This window comes from Dama dama, chromosome 4, assembly GCF_033118175.1.
Source record: "Dama dama isolate Ldn47 chromosome 4, ASM3311817v1, whole genome shotgun sequence".
NCBI classification, from domain to species: domain Eukaryota; kingdom Metazoa; phylum Chordata; class Mammalia; order Artiodactyla; family Cervidae; genus Dama; species Dama dama.
In genome coordinates, this window is record NC_083684.1 from 60170168 (window position 1) to 60184961 (window position 14794).

General features: G+C 49.9%; 2 protein-coding genes across 6 annotated transcripts in view; one reads left to right on the plus strand and one right to left on the minus strand.

Annotated features, from left to right (window-relative positions):
* LOC133055126 (proline-rich proteoglycan 2-like) overlaps positions 1 to 10450 on the minus strand; it is a 47405-nt gene extending 36955 nt beyond the window's left edge. The window contains exon 1 of the mRNA XM_061140579.1: positions 10219 to 10450. Coding sequence (XP_060996562.1) covers positions 10219 to 10450 — 232 coding nt within the window. The remainder of the gene's footprint in view (positions 1 to 10218) is intronic.
* Positions 1 to 14794, plus strand: part of BICRA (BRD4 interacting chromatin remodeling complex associated protein) — a 74366-nt gene that overhangs the window by 38997 nt on the left and 20575 nt on the right. For all 5 annotated transcript variants that reach the window (XM_061139713.1, XM_061139714.1, XM_061139712.1 and 2 more), the window contains 3 exons: positions 11787 to 11887; positions 13663 to 13708; positions 13807 to 13849. In XM_061139713.1, the coding sequence (XP_060995696.1) occupies positions 13668 to 13708; positions 13807 to 13849 (84 nt within the window). In that variant the 5' untranslated portion in view covers positions 11787 to 11887; positions 13663 to 13667. The remainder of the gene's footprint in view (positions 1 to 11786; positions 11888 to 13662; positions 13709 to 13806; positions 13850 to 14794) is intronic.

Here is a 14794-nt window from a genome sequence, read left to right on the forward strand (position 1 = left end):
TCTGGAGCAATAGTTCCTTGTTCTCTAATTCAGTGTTTGTGGCAACTCTGTAGAATGTAACTACCACAAGTAACAAGATTTGATTGTGTAGGCTTTATTATTTTAACACAGTAGTTGTGCTTTACTGGGATACAAATTAGATATAATAAAATGTACAAATCTTACATGCACTGCTTGATGAATTTTGGCAAATATTACCTGGGAAACCATCACTCAGATCTAGCTATAGACCATTTGCGTCATCCCAGAAGATTTCCTTGTGGATCTTCCTGGTCAGTACTTAGCCCTCTACCCTTCACCCCACCCACTTGAGGCAACTACACCCCTATCTTTTTCCTGTCAGTTTCACTAGAACTAGACTTAAGGAGGGTCACACAGTGGGCCATCTTTTGTGCTTGGCTTCTTTTGCTTAGCATGGTGGATTTGAGATTCATCTATGACTTTGCCTGTATCAGTGGTTTATTCTCTTTCGTTATTAAGCTACATTCCGTTGCGTGGTTATAACACAGTTTGTTTATCCAGCAACCAGTCAACAGGCATCTGTGCTGTTTCCAATTTGGGGCTTTTGTTAATAAGGCTGCTAGGAAAATTTTTGTACAGATGTTTTTGTAGACATACTTTTTACATCCACTTAGTCAATGCCTCGGACTGGAGTTGCTGGGTTATAGACTAAGTGTTTGTTTAACCTTAGTTAATCAAGGCTTTTAATTCTTTTCTGGAGCAAGACATCTAGTGGAAGGCCTTTCCAGGGATATTTTGCAGCTCAGTACTGCCTGGTCACTGGGTCTGTCTCTGATTTGCTTGACCTTTCCCCCTCAGGAGTGCAAAATGGCTGCGCTAGCACCAGCCATTATCACCATGTTTCACATCATCCTTTCAAGCAGGAAGGAGTAGGGGCAAGTAATCTTCCCAATATAAGGCTTTTTAAAAAAATCCAAATGTAAAACTCTTTCCCATGTCCATACTTAGCTGCAAACGAGGCTGTGAAAGGAAGTTTCTGGCAAAGGGACAAAAGACCTGCGATCATGGTGAGTCATTCTCTTGGGAAGGTTCATTGCTGAATGGAACGAAGTTCAAGTTCTGTTTAACAAGATGTCAGACAGACTGGCTGTTGGATCCTCCTGAGCCTCGGAGAGGACCCTGTGAGGTCACTTTGTCGGGGGCTTGGACACTGGCCCGAAACCGGTGGCTTGTGTTCTATAGGAGAGCAAGAGCCCCAGAAGGAGAACTAAAGACACCCAAGCTTCTAGAGCAGTGGTTCTCCTGGGGCCAGCAGAATCAACATCACGTGGGAGCTTGTTAGAAGTGCAAATTTTCAGTTCCCCGCCCCTAACCTTCAGGTTCTGAAGTCTATTTTTTAAAAAATAATTTTATTTATTTATTTATTTGGCCACGCTGGGTCTTCACCGCTGCGTGGGTTTTCCTCTGGTTGCGGAGAGCAGGGGCTACTCTCTGGTTGTGATGCACAGGCTTCTCACTGTGGTGGCTTTTCTTGTTGCAGAGCTCAGGCTTAATTGCTCCGAGGCACGTGGGGCCTTCCCTGTTGAGGGATCGAACCTGTGTCTCCTGCATTGTCAGGTGGATTCTTTACCACTGAGCCACCAGGGAAGCCCCTCTGAAATGCATTCTTTATTTTAAAAACCTTCCAGGTGGTTCTGGTTCCTGCCCATATTTAGGAACAAGTGGTCTAAGGCATATGTGGATGCTGTAGGGGCTTTTGTTTCCCCTTCACTTCTTTTAGCTCTATTTTGTGCTGAACTTGAAGCCTTCTGTTGTTGCCTGATGCCCTGGGTGACTCTGTCTCTGGTCAAGGTAATCACTGCTTCTGTTTCCTTCACAACCCCCCTGCCCCATTGCCTGTTCCATTCCTTCTCAGAGTTTCCTCTTGTTTTTTATACACTAGTATTAAGAGGGAAAAAAAGCAAAAACCTTTTCAGATGCCTGATTTTCTTGGCAGGCCTGCAGCTATATGGCTGCATTTAGAACAGCGGTGAATAGCAAAAGGAAAAAGAAAGAATGTACAAAACATTTCTAGTGTGTAACTACCTGTGCAAACGAGGCTTTTAGGAGCTAGACACCAGTCGCTTTATGAGCAATCCAAGTTTTATAGGGCACACTTTTATGTTGTTAAACTCATTCAGTGATTTGAGAACTCTAAAGGTCACTGAAAATAAAGCTGGTGTCGACTTTAATTGCTCTCCAAATAGCTTTCTTTCTCTCCCCCCAAAAGGGTGGGAGTAGGTGAGGAATCAACATTTCCCCTCCCTGTTCTTCTTTTCTGGCTTTGAAATTGACATAGCATGCCAGTGGCTACATGTCTGGGGTCCAGTTTACTCTTACTGGGTCTTTGCACGGAGTTGCAAAAGGTCTCCTCTGGGAGGGCACAGTCCCTAAGAGTCTCCCTGTGAGTGAATTAGGAAAAGTGAGTCCTTTCTCCAAGTGTGGATGTAGCTCTTTTCTGAGTCTCACTGCTGGGTGCGGAGCCTCAGCTGGATTTCAGGCCCCACTCGTACCCATGTTGAATTCCTTTGTGCAGTGAACAACCTGTGCCAACTGTACACGGTGGTTGGTGTGTATATATATATATCCTATACCTAGTACAGATGACAAGCATCTATCTTATAACAAGTTCAGTTCAGTCTCTCAGTTGTGTCCGACTCTTTGCGACCCCATGAATCGCAGCACGCCAGGCCTCCCTGTCCATCACCAACTCCCGGAGTTTACTCAGACTCATGCCCATCGAGTTGGTGATGCCATCCAGCCATCTCATCCTCTGTCGTCCCCTTCTCCTCCTGCCCCCAATCCCTCCCAGCCTCAGGGTCTTTTCCAATGAGTCAACTCTTTGCAGGAGGTGGCCAAAGTCTTGGAGTTTCAGCTTCAACATCAGTCCTTCCAGTGAACACCCAGGACTGATCTCCTTTAGGATGGACTGGTTGAATCTCCTTGCAGTCCAAGGGACTCTCAAGAGTCTTCTCCAACACCATAGTTCAAAAGCATCAATTTCTCCTCTCCTCACAGTCCAACAAGTTAGAATAACAGAAATTTATTCTCACAGTTCTGGAGGGCAGATGTTCAAAATCAAGGTATTGGCAGGGCTATCAGGGCAGAGTCGTGCTCTCTCTTAAGGCCCTGGGGAAGAATCCTTCTTTGTCTTTTCCTGTTTCTGGTGGCTCCGGGTGGTCTGGGGCTTGAGGCTGCATCACTAATCTCTACACCCACCTTCATGTGACATTCTCTTTTTGTATCTTCTGTCTGTTAAAAGGTCACTGGTCAGGAATTCCCTGAAGGGTCAGTGATTAGGACTCTATGCTTCCACGGCAGGGGATACGGCAGGGGATACAGGTCCGGTCCCAGGTTAGGGAACTAAGATCCCGAATGCTGTGTGACATAGCCAAAAAAAAAAAAAAAGTCTTTGGGATCATATGCTAGAAAAGAAAAGAAAAAAAAAAAAAAAGTCTTTGGTTGTTGGATTCAGGGCTCATAGATAATTTAGGATGATCTCATCTTGAGATCCTTCACTTAGTTACAGAAGCAAAGAGCCTTTTCTTCCCAAATCAAGAAGGCCACCTTCAGAGATTTGAGGTCGTGGACATATCTTTTTAGGGGGACCATCATTCAGTACACTACAGATGCCTTAGAAATGCATCCTGAGGGAATTCTCTGGTGGTTCAGTGATTAGGACTCTTGCACTCTTGCTGCTGAGGGCCTGGGTTCCATCCCAGGTCGGGGAACTAAACCATCTTACAAGCTGTGTGGCATGGTAAAAAAAAAAAAAAAAATGTATCCTAAGAGCATGACTTCTCGGCATTATGGTATGTTGAGTCTACCGTGGAAAGCCCGTCGGGGAATCACCCCATCTGTGTGTGTGACTCAGGTTTGGGGAAAGTGCTATGACTTCTGTGTGGCATTTCAGGAAAGTGTCGGGGAAGAGCACCTGAGTGAGTGCCTGGAGGAGGGTGGGGGGCCTATGAAGACATTGCAGGAAGTACACCCATGGCAGGGTGGATAGGGGATAGCCAGCCAGGCAGCCACCTCTGTGTAGTTCCCATGATCTCGGGAGCCCGTCAGCCAGGATTCGAATCCCAGCTCTGCCATCCTGCTACCTGGGCGAACCTTGGGCAAGTTACCTAATCCTTTTCGCAGGCTCAGTTTCCTCAGCTGTGAAATGGGTACGAGAATATGGGCACCTGCCGTGTAGGATTGTTGTTGAGACTGAAATGAGGTAGGATGGAGCACTGAGGACAGCACCTGGCCCTTGGTGAGCCCTGGGTAAACCTTTGGTCGTGGTGATGAAGAGCCGACAAAGCGGGAAGTGGTGGTGACCAAGGGCGGAGGGCACAGCCCTGCACCACCTCAAACGCCTGGACTTCCATACTCCAGCTAGCTGAGCACGTTTCCTTAGCTGGGGGTTGGTTTTGTGGCTGAGCAAGTTGGGCTGGTGGCCGATGAGATGGGGGCTGGCGTGCGTGAGCAGAGGCCAGTGAGACCCTAGCTAGTAGTAGGAGGCGGGCATTATATGGTCATCTCTGTGTAGCTTCATTGGCATCGTTACCTGTGGCCTTACCTCTGTGAAGGTATATCTCTGTTTGCCCACAGCTGTATCTCAGCACCCAGCCTGGACCAGGAATATAGGAGGGACTGAGTGACCCTTGCCCATCAGTAGGTGAATGGCTGGATGCAGCAGTGGTGATATTTAAAATTCATGACAAGCAGCATGGATACCAGTTAGGCAGTGTCCAGCACAGTCCAAGGGACGGACCTGCAGTCTCCCGGCTGTGCTGGGTCGTGGGGGTATCGAGGGCAGGCGAGGTTCTGGGGGTTGGGGCAGCATTTAGTTACCAACCAGTAAGGAAGTGCTTGAATATTTTAAAAACAGAGTAGCCAGTTGTTACCCTGCATGTTAAAGCAGGCTGGTTGGATGGACAGATGAAAAGAGAGACAATGAGACTTAGATCTGGGCAGGAATAGTGGTCTTAGAAAGGAGGATAAAGAGTGGAGAGATTTGGGAGGCGGAATGGATAAGACTTGGGTGAGTCAGGTGTGGGGTCATCGCTGGTCCTTTGTCTCTAGAGAGGGCTGTATCAGTTAGCTGCTGCCGCATAACAAACAACCCCCGGCATTTAGAGGTTGTTAGTGCTGTTTAACAAATGATCCCAAAGCTTAAGGGAAAAATTGTATTGTGCACATGAGTTTTATGGGCCAGGAATTTGACATAGTGAGTCTCTGCTCCAAGACGTCTGAGTTCTTAGCTGAGAAAACTTAAAGGCTAGGGGCTGAAGGCTCATTCACACACATGCTTAGCATCTGGGCTGGGATGACTGGGAAATATGACTATCAACCAGAGCACCTACTTGTGGTCTCTCCATGCACCTAGCTTAGGCCTCCCCACAGCATGGTGGCCTCAAAGTGGCCAGAATTCTATGAAGGTGGCTTAGGGCTTCTAGGGTAAATGTCCTGATGGACACAGCAGAAACTGAATTGGCTTTAAGAAGTCACATAGTGGTGATTCTGTTTCACTGTCCCGGTTGAAGTAGTCACAAACTTTGCTTAATTCAAGGGGACTAGCAAGGTTGCACTGTGGAAGATCATGGGGGATTGGAGACATTACTGCAGGCATCTTTGAAAAACACAATATGCCACAGTAGGTCAAAACAAAATTGTGATCCTAGTGGTTGGAAGTTGGCCTGGGCACCTCTAGTTACTTCTCTCTGACTTCAGTGTGGTCAGCTGTAGGTCAGCTAGGTGGTTCTGCTTCGAGGGCTTGGCTGCCTGTGAACTGGAATGATGGCGGTAATAGCATTTGTCTCTTGTCCTCCAGAAGGCTAACCTGGACTTCTTTACATGTCAGCTGGGCAAAGAATAGGCTCAGAAACACACACCGTCACTTCCCCTACATCCTGTTGGCCAAGGCAAGTCAAAAGGCCAACCCAAGTTCAAGAGACTTCATCTCTTGATAGGAGGCCCTGACAAGATCAGGAGGAGAAAAGTTTCTGGCTGCTTTTGCAGTCAGTCACAGTGGTCTGTTTTTTTTTTTTCAGATCCCCTTACCATCAGCCCTCTCTCATTTTGTGGGGCCTCTCTTCTCAGTGGATTCAGAGTACAGTCCTTGACTCATGGAAGGCTGCAAGAGTCCTTGTGATGGGTTGCAAAGATATCTAGAAGTTCTAACTCATTTGTGTCAGGTTCTGTTTAACTGCAAACAATGGAAACTTAATAGTGGATTAAACTGTAAGGATTAAGAAGTCTAGAGGCAGGCAAGCCATGAGGAGTTTTTAAAAACCTAGTCTTTTTCTCTCCTCTCATCAGTTTTTCTCTACAGGTAGGCTTATCAGCCTCAGGTTTATTGCCTCATGTCAGCAAAATGGCTGCCACAGCTCCAGTCTTCTCAACTATATTCAAAATGAGAAATGACTTTCTCCCTAGAGAAGCTCTATCTTTATATTCTGGAAGAAAAACTTTCTCAAATTCTCTCTGTCTTCCCTGAAATACTCATTGAGCAGAACCCAATTCTATACACTTTGCTTTTTACTTATTTGAAAAACTGTGGCTACTCTGGCTGCAAGGAGGCCTTGGAAAGTGAATGTCTGATAAAAGGATAGTAGCTGTTTTGGCCACAACCTACAGTAGGAAATATGTACACACACATACACACATAATTGAAACCAGTGTCCATTGAAACCTTGTGTGATGCCTTTTAATATTTTCTATTCGATCCCATGCCATTTGATCCTATACTCTGACTTAAAAGAAATCCCTGGTCACAACCTGCTAATTTGATTTCACAACCCTCAAAGGCGTGACCCATAGTTTGAAAAAGACTGACTCAGAACAGCCTTTGTTTACATCTTGGAGTTGGCAAGTGTTACCCCGAGACTGGGCTTCTATGAGCAAGACAAGGAGGGCTGGGGAAATGGTGTTTGGAAAAGCAACAGCTAGACTTTGCCATATCCTCATCTCTGCCTGTCACTTCCCATCAGCAAATGATAGGGTTCCATTGACTCTTTTTTATGACTTGCAAATAACCTGAGGGTTAGTAGCATTCCTATCAGGAAATTAAAATAAGCCTGTTTATGGAGCTTCACGGGGACTTTGAATTCTGTGTCCTGCTCAGCTCCTGGCTTCAGCACAACTCCTGATGACAACGCAAAACTCCGAAGGCATTCCAAATGCTGGAGGAATTCACACAATTTTCTGGAAGGACACTTTGTCATTGTTGCGTCATGGCTGTTCTCTTGAGCTGGTTGTGGTTTTGCAGGCCTGGCTTCTTATGCTTTTTATAGCCTGGTGCTGGAGAATGAGGTTCTTCGGAATCACAGGGCCTGGCTTCAGAGTCTGGTCCCACGGTGTGATTTGGGGCAAGTGTCCTGATCCGTGTGAGCCTCAGTTTCCTGCACTATGAAATGGGAAACATTCCTCCCATCTCCCTGGAGACTGGGAGGAGTCAATATGGAGTTAACACAAGGCTTGATACTGAGGAAGCACTGGGGTAGGGGGGTGCTCTTCCAAGGTGTATCAGTCAGCTTCGACTGAGTGATGTGGAGTAACAGGTGAGCCCCAGATCTCAGTGGCTGACAGCTGCAAAATGCTCCTCTCTCGCTCATGTGTCCAAGCTTCGAGGGTTGGCTGTGACCCTATCCGTGTGTCCGCATCATACTGGAACTTGAGCAGAACCATGCAGTGGCTTTCTAAACTAATCTGCAGGGGCGGAAGACGTCCTCTCATGTGGATATTTTGGGGTCGCAGCTTTGCATGCTAATTGTGTGTCCCCTGCCCCAGTCTCCCAGTCTTTTTTTTTTTTAAAGCTTTTGAGTATGTGTGTGACATTGGGCATCTAGTGTCATCCCTGGTTAAGAACCACTAAGCATCATCTTCCCCAAGGTCAAGGGCTGGAGGATCTCTTTGCTCATTTCCGGATCCTCACACAGAATGGACAATGAGTAATTGCCCTTTTCACCAGGCTGCTCTTTAAACGAATGAATGAATTTGTTTTAACCCTCCCTGAAAATTCATTCATTCATCCCACAAATATTTAGTGAGCTCCTTCCATGTGCCGTGTGCTGTGTGGACTCTGAGCGTCCCACAAGGAACAAAACAGACAAAAATCCCTGTAGTCGGAGGGTTGACATTTTTGTAGGGGAGACAGACAGTAAACGGTCAGGAACTCGTATGATTTTTGATGCTCAAGTATTTTCAAAGTAAAAATTTTTCATTGCGGACAATTGCAAATGTGCACAAAGCAGAGAGAATAGTAAAACTTGAACTGCATCAACCAATGCCTTACCAGTCTTCAGTTTTCCACCACTCTGACAGGCCAGCCCTGTCCAAGGGGGCTTCCTGCCACCACGGGAATGTTCTAGATCTGTGCTGTTCCTCGTGGAAGCCACCAGCCACGTGTGGCAGTCTAGCCCACAAAGTGTGGCGGGGGTGACTGTGAACTTGGTACTTGAATTTCCTTTACACTTTTAATGTGACTCTGTTTTATTGAAAACGTTCATATTCCTGATGGTCCCCTCTTTTTTCCATCTGTTTATTGTGGTTAAAACACACATAACAAAACTGGCCATCGCAGCCATGTCTAAGTGTACGAATCAGCGACATTAAGTGCATGTGCATAGTGGTGCAGCCGTCACCCCCGTCCTTCTCTCAGACCTGCTGCGTCTTGCAGAACTGAAACTGCACACCCACTAAACAGTAATTCCTCGTTTCTCTCCACCCCACCCCCCAATCCCTGGCAAACTGCATTCTACTTCCTGTCTCTCCATCATGCGTGGAATAAGATGGTATCCTTGTCTTTTTGTCACTGGCTGACTTCACTTGGCACAAAGTCATCCATGCCGTGCCTTCAGCCTTTCCCCCCGAATGATAGTTCTGTTGTAAACAGATACCAGGATTGGCTTATCCATTCATCTGTTGGCGGACACCTAGGTGGTTGTACCTCTTGGCCCTTGTGAATCATGCTGCTGTGAACAGGGCTGTATAAATATGCCTTTCCAGATCCCACTTTCAATTCTTTTGTGTTATATATATTCAGAAGTGGACATGCTGGGTCATACGCTAATTCTATTTTTAATTTTTTGAGGAACCACCAAAGTGTTTTCCACAGCAGCTGCATCATTTTATGTTCCCACCAACAGGGCACAAGGGTTCCAGTTTCTCCAGGTCCTCAGCGACACTTATTAATTTTTGCATTTTCACTGCTGCTGCTAAGTCGCTTCAGTCATATCCGACTCTGTGAGACCCCATAGACGGCAGCCCACCAGGCTCCCCTGTCCCTGGGATTCTCCAGGCAAGAACACTGGAGTGGGTTGCCATTACCTTCTCCAATGCATGAAAGTGAAAAGTGAAAGTAAAGACGCTTAGTCGTGCCCGACTCTTAGTGACCCCATGGACTGCAGCCTACCAGGCTCCTCTGTCTATGGGATTTTCCAGGCAAGAGTACTGGAGTGGGTTGCCATTGCCTTCTCCATGAATTTTTGCTAGTCACCTTTTAATAGGAGTGAGGCAGCATCTGTGGTTTCAATAGCATTACCCTAATGATTGGTGGTGGTGATCATCTTTTCGTGTGCTTATGGCCATTTGTATGTTGTCTTGGGACAAATACCTACTCCATTCCTTTGCCATGATTTCATTTCATCAGCTTGAACTTAAATGTACGTAGTCACACATGGCTAGTCATGCATGGCTAAGTGGATACTGTTTTGAACCGCACAGGAGAATATGCCTCTGAACTCACACAACTGGGTTATTCTGAAGTTAATCACAGTCGTTTTATCATGTCACCTATTTTATGATGTATTTCTGAAAGGTAAGGACTCTAAAGGAAAAAAAAAAAAGAATACAATGCCATTGTTACACACCTAGAATCCATTCTTTCTTTGCTTTCCTTCCTTCGCTGGGTCTTCATTGCTGCCGGGGGCTATTCTCTCGTTGCGATGTGTGGGCTTCTCATTGCAGTAGCTTCTCTTGTTGCGGAGCACGGGCTCTTGAGAAAGCTTCAGTAGTTGCAGCTCGAGGTCTCTAGAGCCCAGGCTCAGTAGTCGCAGGGGTATGCTGGGTTTTCGTGGATAGGGGATCGAACCCGCGTCTCCTGCATTGGCCGGCGGGTTCTTTACCACTGAGCCGCCAGGGAAGCCCTGAGCTGTGAATTTTTAAACCCCCATATAACTGACTCCGCATCGCAGTGCAGGATCTGTCCTCTCCCTGGAAAGCCCGCCTCACCCATTGCGCGGCTGTCACCATCAGAATGAAAACGCAGGGATGACAGATTCTCACAGCCTGGTGCCTCCTGCTGGACATTCACCCGCAGATCCCACTTGGAGAGCTCCGTTCGGGAAACACCCGCCTCCTGGCTCTCCTTCTGGTTCGAGGTTTGCAGAACTTGGGCCACACCCGAAACTCGGGGCAGGGAGGAGGGGTTGGGGGGGACCCACGTGGAGCTGGCAGCTCTCATGAAGCCGCTGCGGGCGCTTGGGATTTCTTCCGGGCCAGGGCAGTGCCCCTGGAGCCTAGATGGGCCAGGAGTCCATGTTTCTGGGGCAGAGGCCTTGTAGACCTTTCCGGGGGTCTGGGGCTCTCAAAAGGAGCAACAGCTCCCGTCCCTCCTCTCTCTCTTCCATCCACTCGCCCTTATCGCATCTTTGGATCTGAGCTATCCCAGGCATTCACAAAATGCTAACAAAGGCTTGTCACTCAGCTCTGTCTTATCTTGACGCTGTGGCCATGTTTGCTTCACATTTTGAAGAGAAACAGCAGGATGAGAGGGCCGTCTGTGGGATTGTGGTTAAGGGCGGGGACTCTGCAGTCAGCCTGCTTTGGCTCAGATCCCAGCCTGGCCACTGACCACTGGAGGCATGGGGGGGGGCGCGGTTTGGCTTATGGCTCACCATTTGGAGCCTTGCCATCCTCATCTGCAGAATGGGGCTATGCAGAGCACCCGCCTCGTAGGGATTCAAGGATGGTGACACAGGTGAAACACGCAGAGTACTTAAAACCAGCAGCTATCATCACCATCATCACGTCAGGTCAACGCTCGGTGTTCGTGGATTCCGTATTTGCGAGTCCGCCCACCCGCTGACATCAATAACCCTCAGATCGGTGTGGGGCTTTCCCGGTCACGTGCAGAGTCTTGAAGTGTTCGAGTCTCCCAGTGCACACCCCCCAGCGGAGGTGGAACACAGTGACCCTCTGCCTTCTCAGTTCAGCTGTCAACAAGCATCCCCCGTAGGGCCCTGTGGTTTGCGCTTCTGCACTTTTTGTGAGTGGTTTTGCTGTGAAACACAGCCCCTCCCGCACAGAGGTGGAAGGCCACCCAGTGCTCGTAAGCCCAGGAAGGCTGCAGTGAGCTCTATGGAGGAAGCACATGTGGGAGATGAACCTGAGTTACAGCACCGTTGGCCACAAGCTCAGTGTGAGCAAATCGCCGATTTATATTCAACAAAGTGTCTTAAACAGAAACACACATAAACCAAGGTAGTGTGTTGCTGGGTTGGTGAGAATGGGGCCAGAGGCTGGCAGGAAGCTAACCCTGTGTTTCCTCAGGGCCGATGGCTCAGGAGTGCCGGCCGATTATGCCGTATGGCGTTGTATGCTATTGCGTGATGTGTGTATATGTACATACACAATGCTGGTAGATGCGGTGTTGTCTGCACTTACCATGTATGTGATCGTGTACGGCGTTGTTTCCTGTGGTTGTGCACTTGGGTTTGACCTCTCCTCTCTCTGGCTACACCTTTCTCTTTTTCACTGACGGTCCCACTCACAGCCTCTCTCTCCCTCTCTCTCCACAGCTGGCCCCCGAAAGGACACTCCCCAAGTCCCCAGCTGGGGGCCCCGCGTAGACCTGGAGTGGACACCCCCTCCTTCCCTTCATGATTCGTTTGTAGCGCAGGTAACCAGCCAAGCGTCAGCTCATTCCCAGAGGGGCTGTGGTCCCCCACCTCCTCCATCCACCTGCCTGGATGGGACGGTCCCTCCTTGACTTACCCACAACCCTCAGCCCCACCCTTTCCAGCCTGGGGCCCCGGGGTCATTCAGGCCATCCGCCTGCTTCCTCGCCATCCGCAGGCGAGGTGGGATCTCCCTCCCACATCCCCCTCTTCTCCACGTGCTCTGCAGATCTCGCCAGGTTGCTCCCTGGCCAGGCCTTGCCCACTGTGGGCTGGTGGGGAAGGGCAGGGGCTCATCGGCCGCAGAGCTGGTGACACGGGAAGAAGGAAGCGTGGGTGGGGGCGGGGATATGAAGCCCGGTGCAGCCGGAGTCTTGGAAGGGAAGGGCCTCTCTGGGGTCGATGCCCAGGGCCAGCTCTAGAGGGGAGGGTGATTGGCGTGTGAGGCCCTGAAGATGGATGTTTCTGTTCTAGACTGGTCTTGTAACCCCGGGCCCATGAAGTGTGTTTCTGGCCAGAGGGTCTTTTTGCTTTCATCAGACCCAGTTCAGAGAAGACCCTGAACTAGCGATTCGGGGTTCCTCCCAAGGCTGTGTCACAAAGCCGTTGAGGTTACTAGGGGTTGGGGTGGTGTTGGGAAGTTCAGAGGATGCTGTCGGGGTGAGGGATCGTGACCCAGCTGAGGGCACAAGTGAGATTTTATGTGTTTTGAGGTGGAGGGAGGGGTAGATCCGTGACAGTCACCACCTCCTAAGTGAATTCATGACCACCCCTGCTGTCCCTTCCCCCGCAAAAAAAAGAGGGTAAGAAGTCCATGGCTGTGCGCTGGGGTTGTGTGTGATTTCTCGTGTCCTTTCTTTATCGCTGGGAGGGTGTGTGGGCAGATGGAAGGATGGATCAGTTGGTGTGTTTGGAAGACAGGAGAGATGGACCATGAGGCGGAAGTTTGGCGAGATGGGTGCTTGGAAGCCTGGTGGGATGTTTAGAGCAGTGGGAGGTTAGGTGATGTAGGGGTGGGTGGGTGGGAAAGCACAGAGAACTTCAGTTTTCTCGCTATAAAATGGGACACACAGCACCCTTCCCCATGGGGATTGAACAAGCTAACATTATTAGTGAAACGCTTGGGACAGTACCTGGCGGGCGTGTGATCAGCATGGGCCAAATGTTAGCCGTCCTCATCCTCATCACTCTGACAGGCCCAGCCCGGGTCCAGCGGCTGCTCTGACGCCGAGCGCCCACCCTCCGGGTCCTCCTCCCTCTCTTTCCCTCCTTGAGAACCGCGCTGCATGTGTCTTCCACGGGGACCCAGAACCTGGGCCCCTCCATGCCTGCTCTGGGCCAGCCCTGCCCTCAGGAGGCAGAGCACAGGCTCGGGGGCCAGACCTCTGGCCCTGTTAGCCGGGAGACGGAGAACCACAGTCTCTGCTCTTGCATTAACTCCTCTGTGAAGCTGGGGGGTGGCAGGACCCACCTCGAGGGATTCCCTGGGGATTAATTGCGTCAGCGTGTGTGAAGCTCTTAGCACGGGGCCCGCACGTGATCAGGGCTCACTTAGTCAAGACTGACGTCATCATCATCACTGGATGCTGGGGTAACAGAGGGAGGAGGAAAAGGCAGCCGTGTCTCTCTGGTCAGAGCTGCTGGCGGGGAGGGCTGCTATCCCGCCCCCTGCCCCCACCCATGCCCATAGACTCCAAGGGTCTGGGCCCCCAGGGGAGGGTCCTGGCCCACCGCTGCCATCTAACCTGTCGCCCTCTTCCCACCCCGCCCCGTCCAGTGGCGATGGATGATGAGGATGGGAGATGCTTACTAGACGTGATTTGGTGAGTAGTGGGCTTCCCATCCCCCCTGCCCCGCCTCGCTCTCCGTCCCCTCCCCTGTCCCTCATCTCCTCAAGTGTCTCTCCCCTTCTCTCTTGCAGTGACCCTCAGGCCCTCAATGACTTCTTACATGGATCCGAGAAGGTGAGTGCTGGGCAGGGTGAGGCATCCCCCAGGGCAGCAGGGAGCTGTGAGTCAAGCCCCACCCCCCCACCCACATTGAGTAGATATCTGCCTTCCAGGAACCAGGCCCCAAGGTCATGGCGAAGGGGGAAAGAGACAGCAAATCCCTGCCCTCACACCATACACATTTCCTTGGTAAACAAGCAACCAGTAATTAATAAGGGCAGTGGTGGAAAGCACCACGCTGGGCAGCATGAGAAATAGTAACATCACTTTTGCATCGCAAAAGAGGATCTGAAGAAAATGAATGGGAAGTGGGGGGGGGGCAAGGGCAGGGGCTCCTTTAGCTGCAGCGGGCAGAGAGATGACATTGAGGGTGAACTTGAAGGATCAAAGGGAGGTACCCACTGTGCTCTGACCAGGGGAAGAGCAGGTGGGAAGGTAGGAAAGTCTGACACGTTCCAGGAACAGAAAGAAGGCCAGTGGGGCCAGGATGAAAGGGAAACTAGTAGGTGGTGAGACTGGAGTGGACAAAACCCACCAGGTCATGCAAAGCCTAGAGGAGCTTGGCTGAGGAGTTTGGACTTTATTCTGAATGTGACAGGCAGCTCTGACAGGTTATATGCATGGCATATTCTGTTTGCACTCCAGAGAATGGAACAAAGCGGGGAAGAGGGGACATTGGTTGAGCCATGAGGGGTTGTATCAGTTATCCAGGGCTGCATAACAAGTTACCCCAGCACGCTGTGGCTTCTCATGACTTCTAATAACATTTGTTAGCGCTCTCAGTTTCTGGAGGTTGGGAATAGGGGAGCAGTCTAGCGGGGTGTCTGGCTTGGGGTCTCCCCTGAGTAGCATTCAGGATGTTGGTTGGAGCCATTGTCGTCTGAGGGCTTGCCTGGGGCTGGGGGGCCTGCTTCCACAGCGACTCACCCCTATGACTGTTGTCTGGAGGCCTCAGCTCCT